Raw genomic sequence first — 19,363 nt, 5'->3', positions numbered from 1 at the left:
TTCCAACTTATCAGCCCTAGTCCTCACAGCGGAACCCAGGCGTCCGGCCCCCCACCCTCGGGGCCAGCGGGCGTGGAGCCACGGCTTTACTGCCTCCCAACTGGGCTTGTTCCTGTCCATTGTGTATGTGACAGGGGCGGGGCGAGGGCCAGCACTGGAGAACCCCCTCCCACTACCCGCTCCCTTAGCCCACCCCCACCCACCCCCCCCACCCGCTTCCTAAGGAAAAGGCCAGGGCTCTGCTCAGAGCCGCAGAGCTGAAGCGCAGCCAACATGGGCAACTTGAAGAGCGTGGGCCAGGAGCCTGGGCCACCCTGTGGCCTGGGCCTGGGGCTCGGCCTCGGGCTGTGCGGCAAGCAGGGCCCAGCCTCCCCGACATCGGAGCCGAGCCGGGCCCCAGTGCCCACGCCCCCTCCAGCACCTAACCACAGGTGAGACCTGCTGCAGCCAGGAGCTGGAGGGAGGGAGGGCAGGTGGCCACGTGGCCAGGGCGGGCACCAAGAAAGGCTGGCACCTGCAGCCCAGCCAGGGGGCTGGGTCCCCAATGCAAAAGGGCCATCCCTGTGGTCACGACAGAATGGGAAGGTCAGGAGGCTGGGGAGGAATCTTATAGAAGACCAGGATCAGGGCTGTGGGGGGGATCAGGTAAACGTGGGGGTTACGAGTGCCAGTTACAGAATCGTGCCAGGGTTTGAAACCTACTCTCACCAAGAGTTGTTTGACTTTGGGCAAGTTATTTAACCTCTCTGAGCCTCCATTTTATAGAAAAGGAGATATGGCAGTGCTTGCCTCATGGGGTAGTAAATTTCTAGCTCACAGCAAGCCTTCAACCAACAGTAGCGATTATTATTTAAAGGAAGAAAGGAGCCAGAGGAGATATAGGAGAATGAGAAAAACGGGGTCTCAGGGAGGGGGGCGGGAGTTGGATCAGCAGACTCAGGCCTGAAGAGAAGAGAAAGAGGGCCTGTGGGGTAGAAGGCCTAGGGGAAAGAGCAGCTGGGCCCCCTCTCCAGCCCTTCCTTCTGGGTGGCCAGCAAGCCCTAACCTGACCCTGTAGCCCCAGCCCCTGGGGCCAAGGTGCTGGAGAGAGGAATGGCAGGGCAGGTAGGGTGGCTGGGGCTGCAGGCAGCCCCACAGGGAAAGGCCGAGGGGCCCGGGGTCCTGCCGGGCACAGGCGCACCCTGCAGCCTGAGTCCCTCCCTTCCTCCCCCACAGCCCGTGGCTCTGGGAGGAAGTGATAAGGCCTCAGAGGCTTCCCTTCACACGCTACTGTCAGGAGGGGGTTTGCGCAGGGAGTGGAAATCTGAGCTGAAGAATCCCTGCTGGTTCTTCCCTCAGTTTAGGCACTGAGTTCTGTTACCCCCAAAATAGGGCTCAGCTGCAACTTGGATGGGGAGTGGCCCCTCCATCTCCAGAAGAGGTGAGTGGGCACCGCGCAGGGCCTGGCTGGGAGGACCCAGCCTCAGGCCAGGGGCTCGGGAGCCAGGAGAGACCTCACTGTAAGGCAGGGTCTGCGCTGTGTGACCCCTGGCAAGATGCCTAACCTCTCTGAGCTCAGGCTCCTCACCTGGAAATGGGGATGCAAATATTGCCTGCCTCCTAAAGTTGTTGTGAGGGCTGAGAGGAAGTAAGGGGAAGAATGTGGCAGGCAAGCACTAAATCGCTAGATTGTTACTGCCAGAGGAGGGGTCTCCAGGCTACGGCCTGGGAAGCGAACTTCCCACCATGACCCCATCCCTGGCTCCCAACAGCCCCCCACTAACCCGGCCCCCGGAGAGGCCCAAGTTCCCTCGAGTGAAGAACTGGGAAGTGGGGAGCATCACCTACGACACCCTGAGTGCCCAGGCTCAGCAGGTGAGGCCCACCCCCCCCCCACCCCCCCCACCCCCGCCACTGTGTGAAGCCTGGACCTCACACACACACACCATGTGAAACCCTCCCCCCACCCCATCCCTGGGGTCAGAATTGCTGAGCCCTGCTCTCAGATCTCAGCCTGAGCAAGTGAGCAACTTTCCCCTTCTGACTGGCATCCTCATCTCTAAAAAGAAGAGACGAGGAACGGGAAGGAGCCAGGGGCTGAGAGACAAGAGGATAGGATGTGTCCTCAATCACAAGGGACAGGGACTTTTGTGACCGTTGACCTCCAGCCCTTGCCCCAGTCCTTCCTAACCCAGCTCTACTTCCTATTTCCAATCTCAGCCCTGACCCTGATTCCACACTTCCCTGGCCCCTCTCTCCCTCTGGCCCAAACTCTTGCCTCCAGACCCCAGCTGGCTGACCCCTGTACCCTTACCTGGGCCTGACCTTTGTGCTTTCTGCTCTCCCCATCACCCCACCTCACTTGGACCCAGGAAGGGCCCTGCACCCTGAGACACTGCCTGGGCTCCCTTGTATTTCCACGGAAGCTGCAGAGCCGGCCGTCCCAGGGCCCCTCACCCCCTGAGCAGCTGCTGAATCAGGCCAGGGACTTCATCAACCAGTACTACAGCTCCATCAAGAGGTGAGTGCCTGCCCTGAGACCCACAGCTCAGCCCACACTCCTCTGACCCTGCAGAGGCCCCAAAAACCTCACGCTCCCCTTTCCTATGACCCAATCCTATTTCACCCCAGCCAGCCCTCCCAGTGAGGGGTTGGACCCTCTTCCCCACATTCACACAGTCAGTGTGGCTCACCCCACCCCTAGCCTCCTTCTCATTCCATTTCCCTCGTACCCCCAGGAACGGCTCCCAGGCCCACCAGCAGCGGCTTCAGGAGGTGGAAGCAGAGGTGGCAGCCACGGGCACCTACCAGCTCCGGGAGAGCGAGCTGGTGTTTGGGGCCAAGCAGGCCTGGCGCAACGCTCCCCGCTGTGTGGGTCGGATCCAGTGGGGGAAGCTGCAGGTGTGGCTGGCTAGAGAGGGATGGGGGTTGGGGGCAGGGGCAGGGGCAGCTCCCGAGGGAGTTGGGGGGGGAGTCCAGGGAAGTTAGGGAGAGTCCTGCCTCTTCCCGTAGGGATTGGAAAGGTGAGGGGCCAGCCCCCAGACTCCATCTTCAGCATCCCCAGTAGAGCCCTCAGCCCAGTAGCTAACTCCTGGTTGTTAAGCAGGATGGCCGCCTTGGCTGGGGGAGGGAGGACAGTGGAGAAAAATCAAGACCCACCAAGTCAGTGAGGGCTGCTGAGCAGCGATTCTCTGGGCAGTATCACCGATTAACAGGAGCTGTCTTCCTGCAAAAGTCCCCCTGACTTCTTTCCTTACACCCAAACATTGCACACGCTCGCAGTGCCCCAGCCTCCCACCCTCCTTCCCAGCCCTGGCCTCCCACACGACTCAGAGCTAGCCTGGGTCACTGGAACAGCTTGTGCCATGACACTGAGAGAAGCAAGCTGACCCACAGGGGAATGGAATCCACGACCTTGGCCTCCTTAGCTGTAACCGGCCACCAAAGAATTTGGACTGAATCCACTTGCTCAGTAAATCTCAAAGGAGCCTCAAGTAAAATAACAACAATCCTTTCTGACCCTTGTATAGCCCTTTAAGTTGTCCAAAGCTTTATTTCAACTCTGAACTCATCTGAGCCTCCATATTTGATCCACTCACTGCCATGTCCCTCTCTCGGCCCCAGGCCAGCCACTGCCACCCCTGACACCATCGCAAGTTTCCTCCTCCATCAGGCAGGAATGGGACCTCCCAGCCTCCTTGTAGGGCACCCACTCAGCCGGTCAGAATGGCTTCTCCTAGCATCAGAATATCAGGATTAGCAGAGGTCCTGGAGGGCACCCAGCTCAGCTGCCCCACTCCCCATAATCTGTGTGCCCAAACAAAGGCAGATGACTGGTTGGGGTCACCTGCCTTTCATTGGGTCTTGGGTAGCGGGGACCTCACTACCTGTACTCTAGGTGCCCCCTGTCAGCTGGTGCCCTTCCCCAATCATCAGTTTGGCAGTGACTCAGTGCCTCCTCTGTACCAAGTACTAATTTAGCTTCTATAGGGATGGGAAGATACTTGCCCCAGGAAAGACCTAGGAAGCCAACCAGGCCATGCTGGGTGTGCAGGATGCCAGGGCAGGAAGGGGTCAGTGTGGCTGCACATGGTCAGGAAGGCTTCCTGGAGGAAAGGGAACCATGGCCCACAGTGGCACCCCCAGTCTGGGAAGGCAGCAGAGGAGGATCACCACTCCCTCCCCACCTCCTGACCAGTGAGCCCCCCCCCCCCAAGACGCCAGGCTGCCTACCTTCTCCCCTGGGGCTGGTACTCAGGACCCTCACCCCCCTTCTCCCTCCCACCCCTCGGGCTGGCTCAGGTGTTCGATGCCCGGGACTGCAGCTCTGCACAGGAGATGTTCACCTACATCTGCAATCACATCAAGTATGCCACCAACCGGGGCAACCTTCGGTGAGCGGCCCGCCCCACCCCACCAGCCCCGACCCCCGCCCGGAGCCACTCCAGAGCCATCCTCACTCCACGCCCCAGTCTTCCCTCCCCTAGGTGGCCGTGAAGGAGGGGCTCTGACCCAGCTCTTCCCCCATGTCAGCTCGGCCATCACAGTGTTCCCCCAGCGCGCCCCAAACCGCGGAGACTTCCGAATCTGGAACGCCCAGCTGGTGCGCTACGCAGGCTACAGGCAGCAGGACGGCTCCGTGCGTGGGGATCCAGGCAACGTGGAGATCACCGAGGTGGGTGCAGAGAGCTGGCCAGTAGGGTGTCCCCAAGATGGAGAATGGGGAACCCCGTCAAGGAGGGCCCTGGAGTGAGGCATAGGGGATCCAGCCAAAGAGGGGATATCTCACTGAGATGAGGGCTGGGGGGTGCCAGTGAAGGGGGTTCCTGCAGTGAAGACAGAGACCCAGCCAATGAGGGATCCCTGAGATGAAGGATGGGAGATGATGAAGGGGGTCCTTGAAGTGGGCACAAGGTTGGGCCTCTTAGACGCCCCTTCTGCCCCACTCTCCTGCAGCTCTGTATCCAGCATGGCTGGACGCCAGGAAATGGGCGCTTTGACGTGCTGCCCCTACTGCTCCAAGCCCCAGATGAGCCTCCAGAACTCTTCCCTCTGCCCCCCGAGCTTGTCCTTGAGGTGCCCCTGGAGCACCCCACGTGAGTATGGAAGAGACTGGGTTGGGTGGACGAGAAACCTTCCCTGAGCCCATTGAGGTGGGGGGGGGGGCAGGTAGGGGCTGGTTCAAGGAGGGTGGGTGCAGGCAAGGCTCTACAAGGGGCTGATGCAAACTCCCCCCACACCCCTGATTCTCCCAGGCTGGAGTGGTTTGCATCCCTGGGCCTGCGCTGGTATGCACTCCCCGCAGTGTCCAACATGCTCCTGGAAATTGGGGGCCTGGAGTTCCCCGCAGCCCCATTCAGTGGCTGGTACATGAGCACCGAGATTGGCACCCGGAACCTGTGTGACCCCCACCGCTACAATATCCTGGAGGTGAGGCCAGCAGGGTATGGAGAGCAGGGCAAGGGGCCTGCCTGCCCCAGCCCCTCCAGGGCTGGCATCTTTGACCATCCAGATAGATCCAGAGAATGTCAGCAACAGGAGAATCGAGAGATTGTCAGGTTCAGGGCTGCTTCCTAAACTAGAACAGAGGAGGGTTCTGGAGCCACTGGAGGTTAAGGCAAAATCGTGGGCATGCCTGTGAGTGAGTGAGTGTGTGTGTGTGTGTGTGTGTGTGTGTGTGTGTGTGAGAATATGCATATATGATCTAGCTTTCATCAGATTCTCAAAGGGGAACCTGACTGAAAGAAAGTTAAGACCCATTTTAGAGAAGAGAAATTAAGATCCAGGGCTGGGAAGTCACCATCCCAAGGTCCTTCCTTGCTCCGTGGTGCCTTTGCAGGCATAAACCTGAACCAACCCCACACTAGGCAGTCAGGCCTCCCAAGGACCTCCCACCCTTGCTCCTTTCACCCCTCGAGCTCTCCCCATCACCTCTGTCCCTCCCGATCCTATGAACACCCCTGCTCCCAGGATGTGGCTGTCTGCATGGACCTGGATACCCGGACAACCTCGTCCCTGTGGAAAGACAAGGCAGCTGTGGAAATTAACTTGGCTGTGCTGCACAGTTACCAGGTGCCCAGGCCCAGATTGGCTGGGAAGGCAAGGGTAGGGGTGGAGGGCATAGTAAAGAGGGAGGCTCCAAAACACTGAGGGGGGTAGCTGGAATCAGGTGGAGGAAGTTCATTGCATCTTGGGAGCTAAAGTCCAAATACCTTGGGGCACACTGGGCTCTGCAGTTCTGGGGACCCGTGAATCCTATTCTAGTTGCGGTGATATGGGGGCCTAGAGAGCCAGGAGCCTTGCTATGCTTGCCATTATGAACTAGGACATAGTGCTTGCTCAGCAATTCCAATTCCCAGAGCATGTTGGGTATTGTAGTTTGTGGGACCCATTGGATTCTGGGAACACTAATACCAGGACCTAGTGCAGGCTGGGCATTGTGGTTCAAGTGCCTGCTGAGTACTTCTCTGGGGGGTCTCAATTGTTTAGGATATTGTGATGGGGATCAGGGAATACAGATACTGAGACTGGAGCTGCTGTTGCATGCTGAACTTTGGGCATGACCATGCATGCTGCAGTTTGGGGGAAAACCATGTATGTTAGATTGGGGGTGACAATGCATGGTGCAATTTGAGGTGACCCAGGGCATAGTGAGGTTTGGGGTGGCAGAAGGGGTGTAGGTAGGTGGGTGGGGTCTGCAGGCTGCATCTAAGCCCACCTTCTCCCCCCACCACAGCTGGCCAAAGTGACCATTGTGGACCACCATGCTGCCACCATCTCCTTCATGAAGCACCTGGAGAATGAGCAGAAGGCGAGGGGGGGCTGCCCTGCGGACTGGGCCTGGATCGTGCCCCCCATCTCAGGCAGCCTCACGCCCGTCTTCCATCAGGAGATGGTCAACTATTTCCTGTCCCCTGCCTTCCGCTACCAGGTGCCCTCCCCAGCTGGCTCCTGCACCCTGGGACAACTGTAACTAAGCAGCCCCCAGGATCTCTAACCTTTTCTTTACTTATCCCCCCACCCCACCCCTTCACTTCTCTGCAGCCAGACCCCTGGAAGGGGAGTGCAGCCAAGGGCACTGGCGTCACCAGGAAGAAGACCTTTAAGGAAGTTGCCAAGTAGGTACTCCAGGAGTGCTCCCCTTTTCCACATGGGCACCGCTTGGGGAGTGGAGGTCCAATCCCAAAGTAGTGGTCTGGGCCTTATGGGAAGGCCATACTGCTGACTCAGTACCCCCAAGACCTTGCTGGGATTGGGTCCAGCCTCCAGCTCCTGTGGCCCTGATGGTCCCCTGCTTTGCGGAGGCCCCATCTCCATGCACCAGGGTTCCCCATAATTACCTCACCCTCTCCCTCAGTGCTGTGAAGATCTCTGCCTCACTCATGGGCACTGTGATGGCAAAGCGAGTGAAAGCGACAATCCTGTATGGCTCTGAGACCGGCCGGGCTCAGGGCTACGCACAGCAGCTGGGGAGGCTCTTCCGGAAGGCTTTCGATCCCCGGGTAGGGCTGAGCCCAGACGGGTAGGGATCTGTGGAAGAACAGGAACGGGATGGGGAGTGGGGGGAGGCTGTCTGCATCTTCAGGAACTCTGGAGGATAGCAGTTTGGGAGGAGAGGGTCACAACTCAGCCACAAATATTCAGGGATCAAGTTGGGGCCCAAATCTTGCCCTGCCAGGGAGGGCCAGGGTGAGAAGGATAGGGAGCAGCAGGGAGCCAAGAATCCCGTGGGACATGCCCCTTCTCCTCCCCCAGGTCCTGTGCATGGATGAGTATGACGTGGTGTCTCTTGAGCACGAGACCCTGGTGTTGGTGGTGACCAGCACATTTGGGAATGGGGACCCACCAGAGAATGGAGAGGTAAGGCTGGGAAAGGGGGGCACTCAAGATCAGAGTGGCTGGGCAGAGACAGCCTGGTGGTGGAAAGTGGAGATGCCGTGAGAGCCCCCAGAGTAGGAACAAGGAAATTCCACTGGGGCCCGCCAGGCCTTCACCAACCACAGCCCAGGCCCATCCATGGGGCTGCACTGACCCCTACCCCCACCCTCCATACACATTAATGGAAGCTTTTAATAAGTGAAAGGCACTTCTGGCTGGCCAAAGAGGTTAGATCCCTCTCAGACACGGAGGAAAACAGGGGTACTCCCCTTATTATGCTATTTCAAGCCTTTTCCTCTCTTCTTAACAAAAGCAAAGAGCACTATTTAGATGCCAAAGTAGATTAGACAACTTCACTTTCTGAACAAATCTTAAAAGAAACAAAAACTGGAGCATCACCATTGAGTGTCTTATTGTTAACCATCACCTTTCAAGCTTCTTGTCTCTGGGATGCCCCAAGCTATGTTCATATCTGGTGCCTCTTATCTGTTTCAGCTTCTACATGTTAAATGTCTTATTAGCACTAAACACCTCCTCAAGTGCCCTAAAGCAGGGCTTGAATTCTGGTGTAAGCCTTCTCCCTTCCTTTCCAAGCATTTCAGCCCTAATGCTGCTATGCCTTTTAAAGGAAAATACAATTATCAATAGCCTTTTAGTATAAAAGTAGTATATAAATCCATGAAACCCACGCCTCCATCAGGATACAGAACTTTTCTATTACCTTAGAAAATTCCCCTGCCAATTCCCCAAGTCAATCTCCTTTCCAGCCAATCCCCCTACCAAAGGTGACCACTGTCCTGTTTGTCATCGCAGATTAATTTTGCCTGCTCTAGAATGTCATATAAATGGTAGCATGCAGTATGCATGACTTCTTTCACTCAGCATGCTTTTGAAATTCATCCATGGTGTTGCCATGATTCAGTAGTATTCACTGTATGCATATACTCAGTTTGTTTATCTATTCTTCTGTTGCTAGATACTTGGACTATTTCCAGTTTGGGGGTATTATGAATAAAGCTGTTAGGAACATTGTCCTACAAGGCTTTTGTGAATGTATGTTTTCATTTCTCTTGGATAAATACTGAGGAGTGGAATTACAGGGTCACAGGGTAGATGTATAACTTTTTAAAACTAAAACTGCCAAACAGCCAAACCGATTGAACTGTGCTCTTAAGATCTGTGCATTTCATTGTACATAAATTTTACCTCAAGTTTTTAAAAATTGAGCCAACTTAAGCATATACTGCACAGAAGATGGAGTTTACTCACTAAAGACATGATCAAGAATTTTTACAGCAGCGTTGTTCATGATGTCCCCAAAAAGGAAACAACTCAAATGACTATCAGCAGTACACTGGGTAAATAAATTGTGCTGTATTCAAATGCTATACAGCAATTTGATGAGGATGGAAAATTACAGCAGCACACAATAAAACAGAGGAATCTCAAAACATAATATAGAGTGAAAGAAGCCAGACACAAAAGAATCCATACCAATGATTCAATTTGTATAACGTTCAGAAATAGGCAAAGCCTATTGGAGGTGTTAGACATCAGGAGACGGTTGGTCGTTCTTGGGGTGGAGGTGGTAGTGACTGGAAGGGGCCTGAGGGTTTCCTGATATGGATCCCGATTATGCGGGTACGTTTAGTCTATGAAAATTCATAGAGCTGTGCATTTATATGTGTGCTTTTCTGTACGTAGGTTACGCTTCAACAAAATGTTCAAAAAATAAAATTAAAGTACTACATGGTAATTAGGGTGAGTCTATAGAGCCACCACCAAAATATACTTAAGGTCTAAATGTTAATTTTTTTTAAATCTTCTATGCGAAGTTTTGTTTTATGTAGCCCTAAGCTGTTTTCTTGACAGCACATGAGATTACTGAGTCTGCTTCCACAGTTCCTGGATCACTCACTCATCCTTCAGAGAAAACAAAGAGGCAGCCTGATCTTCTAAGGAAGATGGTCACCACCACCAGTGACCAGGGCAATGCAAATGAAATTGACAGTTATCAAACCAGCTAAAACCTTATGGGTTGATAAAATCCAGTGTGGACAAGTGTGTGCACATTTCACGAGAGAGCACTCCTCTACCCTACTGGTGGGGCTGTCAACTGACAGTCCGTTTGGAGGACAATTTGACTACCCCATCACGTTTTAAATCCTTCCTCTTCCGAATATCTACCCTCTGAAATATGCAAAGAAGGAAGCAAGGCTATATATCCAAGAGTGTTTGATTGAGCATTATACATAGACCACCCAAGCGTCCTTAAGTGAGAGGAAGGTTTTATAGTGACAGTATATGTGAATAATTGAATGCCATGTGGCCACTTAAAAAGAATCAGGGTAAATCCTTGTGTATTCACATGGAAGGATGTCCACAATAGGTTATTGATAAAAAGCAATTATAGTATGGTGCCATTTTCACTTGAAAAAAAAAACCTATAAACATAAACATTTACAAAAGTACAGTGAAAAAGGGCTAAAAAGTTAAACAGCTGTCAATAGCATGTACACCTTGGGGAGTAAGACTGGAAGAAAGATAAGGGTAGACTGTCTCTATATTACTTTAAACAATTCACACAATTCTGCAATTTTTCAAAACACCAATAGATCTTTTGAAATTTTTAAAACAAATTAAAAATGACAGAACATTTTCAGTGTTCTGAAACTGACTGTGGTGATGTTGCACATATCTGTGAACATATTAAAAGCCATTGAATTGTATACTTTAAATATAAAAATAATTACAAATATGAGGGCCAGCCCTGTACTGTTTTTGACTTCTGAATATTTTGAAATAAAACAAAACTACCCATGATATAAACATCTAAGTATGTTAATCCTTCCCTCGCCACAGAGTTTTGCAGCAGCCCTTATGGAGATGTCTGGCCCCTATAACAGCTCCCCTCGGCCAGAGCAGCACAAGTGAGTGGCGATGGGAGTTTTGGGGGGTGGGGTGGGGGGCAGTGAGACATAGAAGGAAAAGAGGTCTGAAGAGTTCTCCTTCTGTGTTCCAGTCAGTTTCCCAACAGGCTGGCAGCCAGCTGTCAGGAAGCCAGGAGGCCCTCCCTCCCTCCCTCATGACCTGCCCAGGACTCCAAGGACTCCAGGGTTCTCTTCAGAGAGGGGAGAGGAGGCAGAGCAGGGCCAAGAGGCTCAAGGCCCCCTGGGACACTGGCCCTTGGCCCCAAACCTAGCCCTGCTCTGGGAGCCACGCCAGGCCCAAGGGAAGGGCCTTTCCCACCTCTGCAGGGAGCAGAAACTGTACCCTTGGCTGTGTCCAGGCCTGGAGCGAGTCTCCACTGCCCTGTGACCCCCTTGTCTTTGTCCTCTCTTGCCAGGAGTTACAAAATCCGCTTCAACAGTGTCTCCTGCTCAGACCCACTGGTCTCTTCTTGGCGGCGGAAGAGGAAGGAGTCTAGTAACACAGACAGTGCGGGGGCACTGGGCACTCTCAGGTCTGGGGGTGCCTTGCTGAGCAGAGGGGACCCGGGAGGGCAAGCCGCCTGGGCATGCATGGGCCAGGGGCAGGGGATGGGCTCCAGTGACAGCTCCCTGCCCCTCCAGGTTCTGTGTGTTCGGCCTGGGCTCCCGGGCATACCCCCATTTCTGCGCCTTTGCTCGTGCGGTGGACACGCGGCTCGAAGAGCTGGGTGGGGAGCGGCTCCTGCAGCTGGGCCAGGGGGACGAGCTGTGCGGCCAGGAGGAGGCCTTCCGAGGCTGGGCCCAGGCTGCCTTCCAGGTGAACCCCTGGGGGATCCCCCTCCTTACCCGGATTCCTGTCCCTTCACTTCCATGACCTGCAATATTGCGTCTGGAGGCCTCACTAGTGCTCTGATTCTGTTTGGTTCACAGTCCCATCCTTTTCTTTCCAAAATCCACCCTCATTTTGCCACAACCCAGTTGGCCCTTCTAGGACCAGTCCTGTGGAGTGGTCAACATGGTTCTAAAGACAGGAGGTACCTGGCCCAGTCAGAAGTCCAGCTAAAAGGGAGCAGACAGGGCCCCTGCAAGCAGGAGCCGAGGTCAGGAGCATTCTGGGCACATAAAGGGAGGGGTTAAAGGCATCTCACCCGGGCAGGCAGGATGGAGGGAGAGGGAAAGAGCTAGAGAGGGTCAGACAGAGATGAGGTCTGAAGCTACAGGAAGTCAGAAGTTGGCCAGCCGAGCTGGGGGCAGTGCCTGGACTGGAGGGTGGCCCCGGGCCAGGGGAGCGGAAAGTGGGATGGGTCCCAGGCCTGTGACTTTTTAAGCCTGGGCCTCCTCAGGAGGCATCTCTGCCTGGTTTTGGGATTATGCTCATTCTCCCCTGTCCCGACATTATTCATTAGCAGCACTGGCCCTACCAGGTTCCGGGGCTTGAGGTCAGCAGGTTTGGACAAATTTAGAGGAGGAGGGCATTCTGGGAGGTGGAGCTATGGGGAGGGTCTGCAGGGTGGAGGAGGATGGTTTGCTGGGAAAGAGAAGGTCAAACTGGAGAAAGAGATAAGACCAGATTGGGAGAAGGGAGGGATGGAAAACAAAACAAAAGAATTGAAACAATGGGAGTCACTGGAAGTTTTGGAGTGGGACAAGAGAAGGAATGAGTACAACATGAAGTTTTAGAAATATTACTTTAAAAGAGCAGGATCAATTAGAGGAGCATGAAACGAGAAGCAGGAAGACTCTGAGCTCACTAAGATGGTAGCAGTGGGAATAGGAAAGGAGAGGACCGAGGAAGGAAGAGATAAGAGACTTTACTAAAAACAAAAAACAAAAATGGAAAAATTAACAGACTTGGAGATACGGGGTGGAAGGGGAGGGCATGACCAGCCATGGCTGAACCCTGGATTTCAAGCCTGTGGGCTGTTCAAGCAGTTTGCCAGGCTGAGGCCTGAATACAAACGATTAGGATATGGAATCTCCTAAGGGTCCTAGCGCACGGGGCCCCTCTCCAGCCCCTTGTGCTCAGTGCAGGGGAAGACAGACCAACCAGAGACCCCTCCTGCCACCACCCCAAATTCTGCCTCCCAGTCCATGTTCCAGGAGCACTTACTATCTGCCACACACTGTGCTAAGGGCTTTGCATAAACTGTCTCACTTAATCTTCATAAGAACCCAATGAGTTTGAAAGATGGGGAACCTGAGTATGTAAATGTAAGTTTAGGAGTCAGATTTGAATGCAAGTCTGAATGCATGAATGCATTCACCGAGTGCCACTATAAGCCAAGCATGTGCTCCCTGGGAAGCCAAAATCAACACTCACCAAATAAGTAGCCTATGAGAGCGACACAAATAAATATGTGCAAAATTAACATGTGGGGTCCTTGGACTGAAAGGGGCTGAAGAACAGGCTGGCCTCTGCCTCTCCCTCCTGCCACCAGGGCTGCTGATCCCCCAGGAATGAGACCCCGATAGGCCCCTTCTCCTTCCTGGGCACACCCACTCCTGCAACACGGCCAGGTATAGATGGGATGGCTGGCTGGCATTCCAACAGGCCCAGCTATCAGACCCCCCCTTCCTGGTGGCAGAAGGGCCACAACTCTCACCAACTCGTCCCTCCCCTCAACCACCTCAGGCCTCCTGTGAGACTTTCTGCGTGGGAGAGGATGCCAAGGCTGCCGCCCAGGACATATTCAGCCCCAAGCGGAGCTGGAAGCGCCAGAGATACCGACTGAGTGCCCAGGCCGAGGGCCTCCAGTTGCTGCCAGGTGCGGCCCAAAATGCCCCTTTATCTGACTGGCCCTCTGGGGTCCCAGGGCCCCAGGACTAACTCACTCAGTCGCCAGGCCAGCTCCCCGGCCCAGTCTCAGTCCCATCTGAACACGCCCTCCTGTCCCCAGGCCTGATCCACGTGCACAGGCGGAAGATGTTCCAGGCTGCAGTCATCTCTGTGGAGAACCTGCAAAGCAGCAAGTCCACGTGAGGAAGACTGCTTACCCCCCACTCCCCCCTACCTGTTCCAGCCCCTCTCCCCGGACCCTGGCACCCTCCTCTCACATGCTGCCTCTCCGCCCCCACATCCCTTCCGGACCCCCCTTTAACCTGCCCCTTTCCTCACCTCTAGCCGGGCCACGATCCTGGTGCGCCTGGACACCGGAGGGCAGGAGGGGCTGCAGTACCAGCCAGGGGACCACATAGGCATTTGCCCGCCTAACCGGCCAGGCCTGGTAGACACCCTGCTGAGCCGCGTGGAGGACCCGCCGCCACCCGCTGAGCCCATTGCAGTGGAGCAGCTGGAGAAGGGCAGCCCTGGTAAGGGGGCGCCATCTGGGGCACAACAGTGAGAGTCTGTCCCACCCCAAACTGCCTCCCTCCGGCCCCCAGGGTCCCCTCACATTCAGGAACTGGCAGAGCTGCCCGCTCCATTCACAGCTCACACCTGGGCTCAGGGCTGGCTCCGTTCGACCTCCCGGCAGGCTGGCCTTGTTGCTCAAGTGTTCACAAATCTGGTTCCTTTCTCCGAGTTCACCTTGTTTTGTGCACTCATCCACCCACCACACAACAAAAGCCTGTCCCCTCCTTCTGGGCTCCTCCCAAGGAATCCCCTGGCAGCTCACCTGCTTTGAAGCCAGTATCAGGGCTGACCTTCTGTCACACAATGCCTGGGGTCAAACTGAGCTCAGTGGGGGTAGGGGCAGAGGCACCCAGCCCAACCCAGTCCAGCTAGTGGCCCCCAAACCAACACACTGGGGCTGCCCAGACATGCCTCTGACTAGAGGGAAAGCTCTGCAGTGAGGCACCTGAGGCTGTGGCCAGTCCCCATCTACTCCCCAAGAAGCACCCATCACCCTAGACAAGCCAGGGGTCCAGCTTGACCCCCTTCCACAGAGCTCCCCTGTGCAACACCCTCCAGGTGGCCCACCCCCCGGCTGGGTGCGGGACCCTCGGCTGCCCCCATGCACGCTGCGCCAGGCTCTCACCTACTTCCTGGACATCACCTCCCCGCCCAGCCCTCGACTGCTTCGACTGCTCAGCACCCTGGCTGAAGAGCCCAGTGAACAGCAGGAGCTAGAGACCCTCAGTCAGGTCGGGAGCCACCCCAGGGAGGAGCAGGGCTAGTGAGGGGGGATGAGCCAGTGGGAAACCTGGAGGGAAGAAGCAACCATGCAAGGACCTCCCTCGACTTTCTGCACCTACCTAACTTGTACTGATGCCTTAAGACCCAGCTGGGGAATTTCTCGTTCATCTTTGCATTCTCAAGTTCTTAAGAGCCTGGCACAGAGAAGCTGTTGGAGAAATGTTTGTTGGCCTGAACTAAGGAGGGAGAAACCCTCTGGAGGAGCATCTTGGGAGGGGTCAAGGATCTGGGGTTCTGAGCCCATGTCATTCTACCCCTCCCAGGACCCCCGGCGCTACGAGGAGTGGAAGTGGTTCCGCTGCCCCACACTGCTGGAAGTGCTGGAGCAGTTTCCATCTGTGGCACTGCCTGCCCCCCTGCTCCTCACCCAGCTGCCCCTGCTCCAGCCACGGTACTACTCAGTCAGCTCAGCACCCAGTGCCCACCCAGGAGAGATCCACCTCACAGTAGCTGTGCTGGCGTACAGGACACAGGGTGAGGCTGGGGGAGGGCAAGGCCAGGGCCCCAGCAGTGACCCTGGGATGGTCCCTTCATGGCCTCTCTTTTCCTACTCCCCTAGATGGGCTGGGCCCCCTGCACTACGGAGTCTGCTCCACCTGGCTGAGCCAACTCAAGGCTGGGGACCCTGTACCCTGCTTCATCCGGGGGTAAGTGGGCACTGCTGGGACTGAGGCAGAGGAGAAGAAGAGGGAAGGGACATCAAGAAGAGTGTCTATCTGTCTAAGCAGACAGTGGGGAAACTGCCACATGAAGGCCAGGAACAAATGGAGGAATCAGTGCTGGAGCTGCACAGGGTTGGGGGTTGATATTGGAAGCAGAGAGGACCTACCTGGCATATTAAGGATGGAGCGTCTGATTAGGCCACTCCAAACTCTACCTGGGCTTCCAGGCTAGGATTTGGGCCCTCTCACTAATTTGGACTCTGGGTCCAGCCCTGAAACTACAGCTTCCATAGAAACAGAACTGGGATTAGACCAGCAGGCTCTGTTGTTTTTTTAAAGTGTAGCTTCTTTGTCTGTCTCCAACTCCTTGGGGCTGGTTTGGTGTTGGGAAGCATGGTACCTGGAAACTGTGGGCCACAGTCCCCTGAATCCAGGAAGAACTAGTGAAGGTAAAGACCATCTTAGGCCAATGTACCACTGAGGACTCCAAATTAAGAATCTCAGGATGCCCTCCCTTGTGCTGTGTTCAGAAGTCTTGCCCCATTCAGCAGTCAGGAAGCTGAACATCTGGGGGTGGGACTAAGAAGAGTTCCCAGGAAGGTGCCAGTTAGGCCTGGTGATCCATGATAAACTATACCAATCTATTGAATACAAGTCAAATGCCAATATTAAGGCTATTATTTAAAATAAACATGCTCAGTGAACCCACTATGAAATAGCATTCTGTCCTCCCCCTCCCCATATTTTCCAAATCTCCTAAACTGAAACATGAAATATTCTTTAATTCAAACTTGAACCATATTTCCTTTGGCCCAGTCTCTGCAAACTACAGCTCCAGGGTGTTCCTGCCTGCATGTAGAGTTATTTTAATAGACACTTACATAATGCCTACCATGAGCCAGACACTGTTCTAAGCACTCTGAAAATATTAATCATTTATCAGCGGAAGTTGAGCTCTCTCCCTCCTCTGGCTGAGCCCTGAGGTTGTTGAGATCGGGGGAGCTGGGGACACAAAGGGGGCCCGACAGAATGTCTCTCCGGCCAGAGCTCCCTCCTTCCGGTTGCCACCTGATCCCAGCTTGCCCTGCATCCTTGTGGGACCTGGCACTGGCATCGCTCCCTTCCGGGGATTCTGGCAGGAGCGGTTACACGACATTGAGAGCAAAGGTAAGGCTGACAGTGCCCAGGGAATGACTGAAAGGATGATGAGATGGGGCCTGGAAGGCAGGAAAGAGGACAAGAAACTGGAGCCACAAAGGTGCAAAGAAACTTGCTAGATTAGGGGGAGAGGAAGCACCTCAAGGCAAGGGCAGCACCCCATTCATGTGGTTTCCTGGGGCCTGACACCTACTAGGGGTTGAACTGCATTTAGGACAAAGAAATCAAAGTCTGGAAGAGATGGAGCTGGGACTTCGAATCTGACAGATGAATGCCCTGGGTGGATTCTTGACAGTGCCAGGGCTTGCCTGGTGTATCCAACCCCCGAGGAAGCTAACAGGGTATTCAGGTTTGGTATAGGGTATCTAGGGTAGCAAGCATGTAAATAAAAAGCAGGGAGTTGTGACCTAGAGGAAGGTCAAAAGTGTGGAAACTGAAAGTGTGGGAGAATAGGGGGAAGGAGCTAGATAGAATTCCAGGGTTGCAACACTATACAGTATAAAGAGGTGGAATTTTGAGTTGGAAACCCTAAGTTCTAGAGCAGCTCCGCCACGGGCCACTCCACCTGAGGCAAGCCAACAACCGTCTAGGAGCCTGGGTTTCCTTCTCTGTAAATCAAGGATATGGCAGGGTCTCTGTGAAAGCATCCTGCCTTTCTTCTAGAGGCTACCCCGCCTTAATGATTGTTTCGGCTTGAACAGCATGGCTGCTAGCCCTGGGCGAGGGAACCCAGTGGGGTATGTGTAGCTAGGGCTGCGCCCCCAGGCAGGGGGCCTTCCCAAGCCTCAGTGCTGCTTGCAGGGCTGCAGCCCGCTCCCATGACCCTGGTGTTCGGATGCCGATGCTCCCAGCTCGACCACCTCTACCGCGACGAGGTGCAGGACGCCCAGCAGCGCGGAGTGTTCAGCCGCGTCCTCACCGCCTTCTCGCGGGAACCCGACAGCCCCAAGGTGCGGGGCCCTAAGGGCGCGGGGTAACCTGAAGATAGGGAGACAGGGGAGCCTAGATGAGAGCTCCAGGGGAGGTGCGCGCAGCCCAGGCCCCTCCGCACTCCTCTCCAGACCACACCCTCGCCCAGCCCCTCAGTTCCCACCCACGGACACCCAGGCACCAGCCCCCACTAGGGCCCCACCCCGCTTTTTGGCTCACCTTCCCCAGCACTCAAGCCCAGCCCCTTGTTTGACTCCACCGCCCTAGGCCCCACCCAAGCGCCCTTGGGCCCGGCCCCTCCCAGGACTCCGCTCCCTAACCCCGCCCCCTCGCAGACTTACGTGCAGGACGTCCTGCGGACCGAGCTGGCTGCGGAGGTGCACCGCGTGCTGTGCGTTGAGCAGGGCCACATGTTCGTCTGTGGCGATGTCACCATGGCAACCAGCGTCCTTCAGACGGTGCAGCGCATCCTGGCGACCGAGGGCGGCCTGGAGCTGGACGAGGCCGGTGACGTCATTGGCGTGCTGCGGGTGCGGAGGGGCGGAGTCCGGGCGCGGGCGGGGCCACGTTCCCCCTGGGACCTCAGACTCCGTTCTGAGCCGCTGCCGTCTTCCTCGCAGGATCAGCAACGCTACCACGAGGATATTTTCGGGCTCACACTGCGCACTCAGGAGGTGACAAGCCGCATACGCACCCAGAGCTTTTCTTTGCAGGAGCGGCAGCTGCGGGGCGCAGTGCCCTGGGCCTTCGACCTGCCCGGCCCCTGAGAGCCCTTTGCTTTCTGCAACAGTTCCCGGGAGAGTGGGGCCCTCCGTCCAGCCTGGCTCTGCCGCACTCCTCTCGGCCTGACCAGGACTGTCCAGTCTGCGGTGGTAGCCTTGCTCCCGGAAAGGGGCAAAATGTCTCTTCATCTCTGTAGGCTCCGTTTCCTTACCTAGGGATGGACTAAATCTGGAAGGCCCCTTCCAGTAAGGATATTCCAAGACCCCTTTCATATTCTTTAGATAAATTTTAGATTCCCCTTCCCTCTCTCAGGAGTGTCTTAACCTTTAAAGCCTAACCTCTAAATCATTTCAAATATTTATTACTGAAGATTTATCATAGGAGACTGTGCCAGGTGTTAGGAGAGATGCTGTTAAGGTACCTAACACAGCCCCGCCATTGAGGACTTGACAGTCAATTAAAATTATAGAATGGAAAGTTTTGCCTGTGAATTCTGAGCACCTTGAACAGATGGAGGCATGGAAATAGGAATTGTTTGGCAGGAATTCCATCCCCTCTTACCCAGGCAAGAGCCTACACAACCAACTCTAGAAAACATTGTTTCCAGCCAATCACAGGCAATTCCCCCTGATCTTGACTGAGAAAGCAGGTACAGGCTTCAGCTGCCAGGAGTGGGAGGCGCCAGAAAATGACAGTCACAAAGATGGGGAACACAACCATGAGCAATCTTTACTGCTTGTTTCAAACAGGACAAGGAACCACACCCACTTCCTCAGACAGCACACCAACGCTGAACTCCAGAAACATCAGCCCCTAGAGTCATTCCACTCCTGAGTCCCCACCCCTCTCCCTCCTCCACAGGTCCCATGGGAACCTGAAGGAGCGGCAGGCATGAAAAACCCATTGCCTTTCAGATCCTGTGCCCCATTTTTCCTTTCAGTTTAGCTTGGCCTCCACCTTGGCCCTTG

General features: G+C 55.1%; 1 protein-coding gene across 2 annotated transcripts; it reads left to right on the top strand.

Annotated features, from left to right (window-relative positions):
- The first annotated feature begins 262 nt into the window (after positions 1-262).
- On the top strand, positions 263-18,866 carry NOS3 (nitric oxide synthase 3). Of its 2 annotated transcripts, none has more exons than XM_037835824.1 (26): positions 263-431; positions 1,752-1,854; positions 2,352-2,500; positions 2,718-2,880; positions 4,282-4,373; positions 4,513-4,654; positions 4,936-5,075; positions 5,235-5,409; positions 5,950-6,051; positions 6,716-6,910; positions 7,024-7,097; positions 7,337-7,481; positions 7,735-7,839; positions 10,720-10,787; positions 11,204-11,320; positions 11,430-11,604; positions 13,420-13,552; positions 13,685-13,763; positions 13,909-14,096; positions 14,698-14,870; positions 15,186-15,396; positions 15,482-15,569; positions 16,630-16,751; positions 17,544-17,692; positions 18,008-18,202; positions 18,293-18,866. In XM_037835824.1, the coding sequence occupies exons 1-26, from the start codon at positions 274-276 to the stop codon at positions 18,437-18,439; spliced, it is 3,588 nt and encodes a 1,195-aa protein (XP_037691752.1). In that variant the 5' UTR covers positions 263-273; the 3' UTR covers positions 18,440-18,866. The 2 variants fall into 2 exon arrangements, with proteins under 2 accessions (XP_037691752.1, XP_037691753.1); XM_037835825.1 differs by having other exon boundaries at positions 17,940-18,202.
- The last annotated feature ends 497 nt before the right edge of the window (positions 18,867-19,363 follow it).

The sequence above is a fragment of the Choloepus didactylus genome, chromosome 5, assembly GCF_015220235.1.
Source record: "Choloepus didactylus isolate mChoDid1 chromosome 5, mChoDid1.pri, whole genome shotgun sequence".
In the NCBI taxonomy this organism is placed as follows: Eukaryota; Metazoa; Chordata; class Mammalia; order Pilosa; family Megalonychidae; genus Choloepus; species Choloepus didactylus.
This window is presented reverse-complemented; position numbering and strand designations above follow the sequence as displayed.

Bases quoted from the DNA above. Each gene is read 5' to 3' on its own strand.
- NOS3 (XM_037835824.1), top strand. From the start codon at position 274: ATGGGCAACTTGAAGAGCGTGGGCCAGGAGCCTGGGCCACCCTGTGGC. The intron at 7,098-7,336 runs GTAGGTACTCCA...CCTCTCCCTCAG, and splicing joins ACCTTTAAGGAAGTTGCCAA to TGCTGTGAAGATCTCTGCCT. The intron at 13,553-13,684 runs GTGCGGCCCAAA...TCCTGTCCCCAG, and splicing joins GGGCCTCCAGTTGCTGCCAG to GCCTGATCCACGTGCACAGG.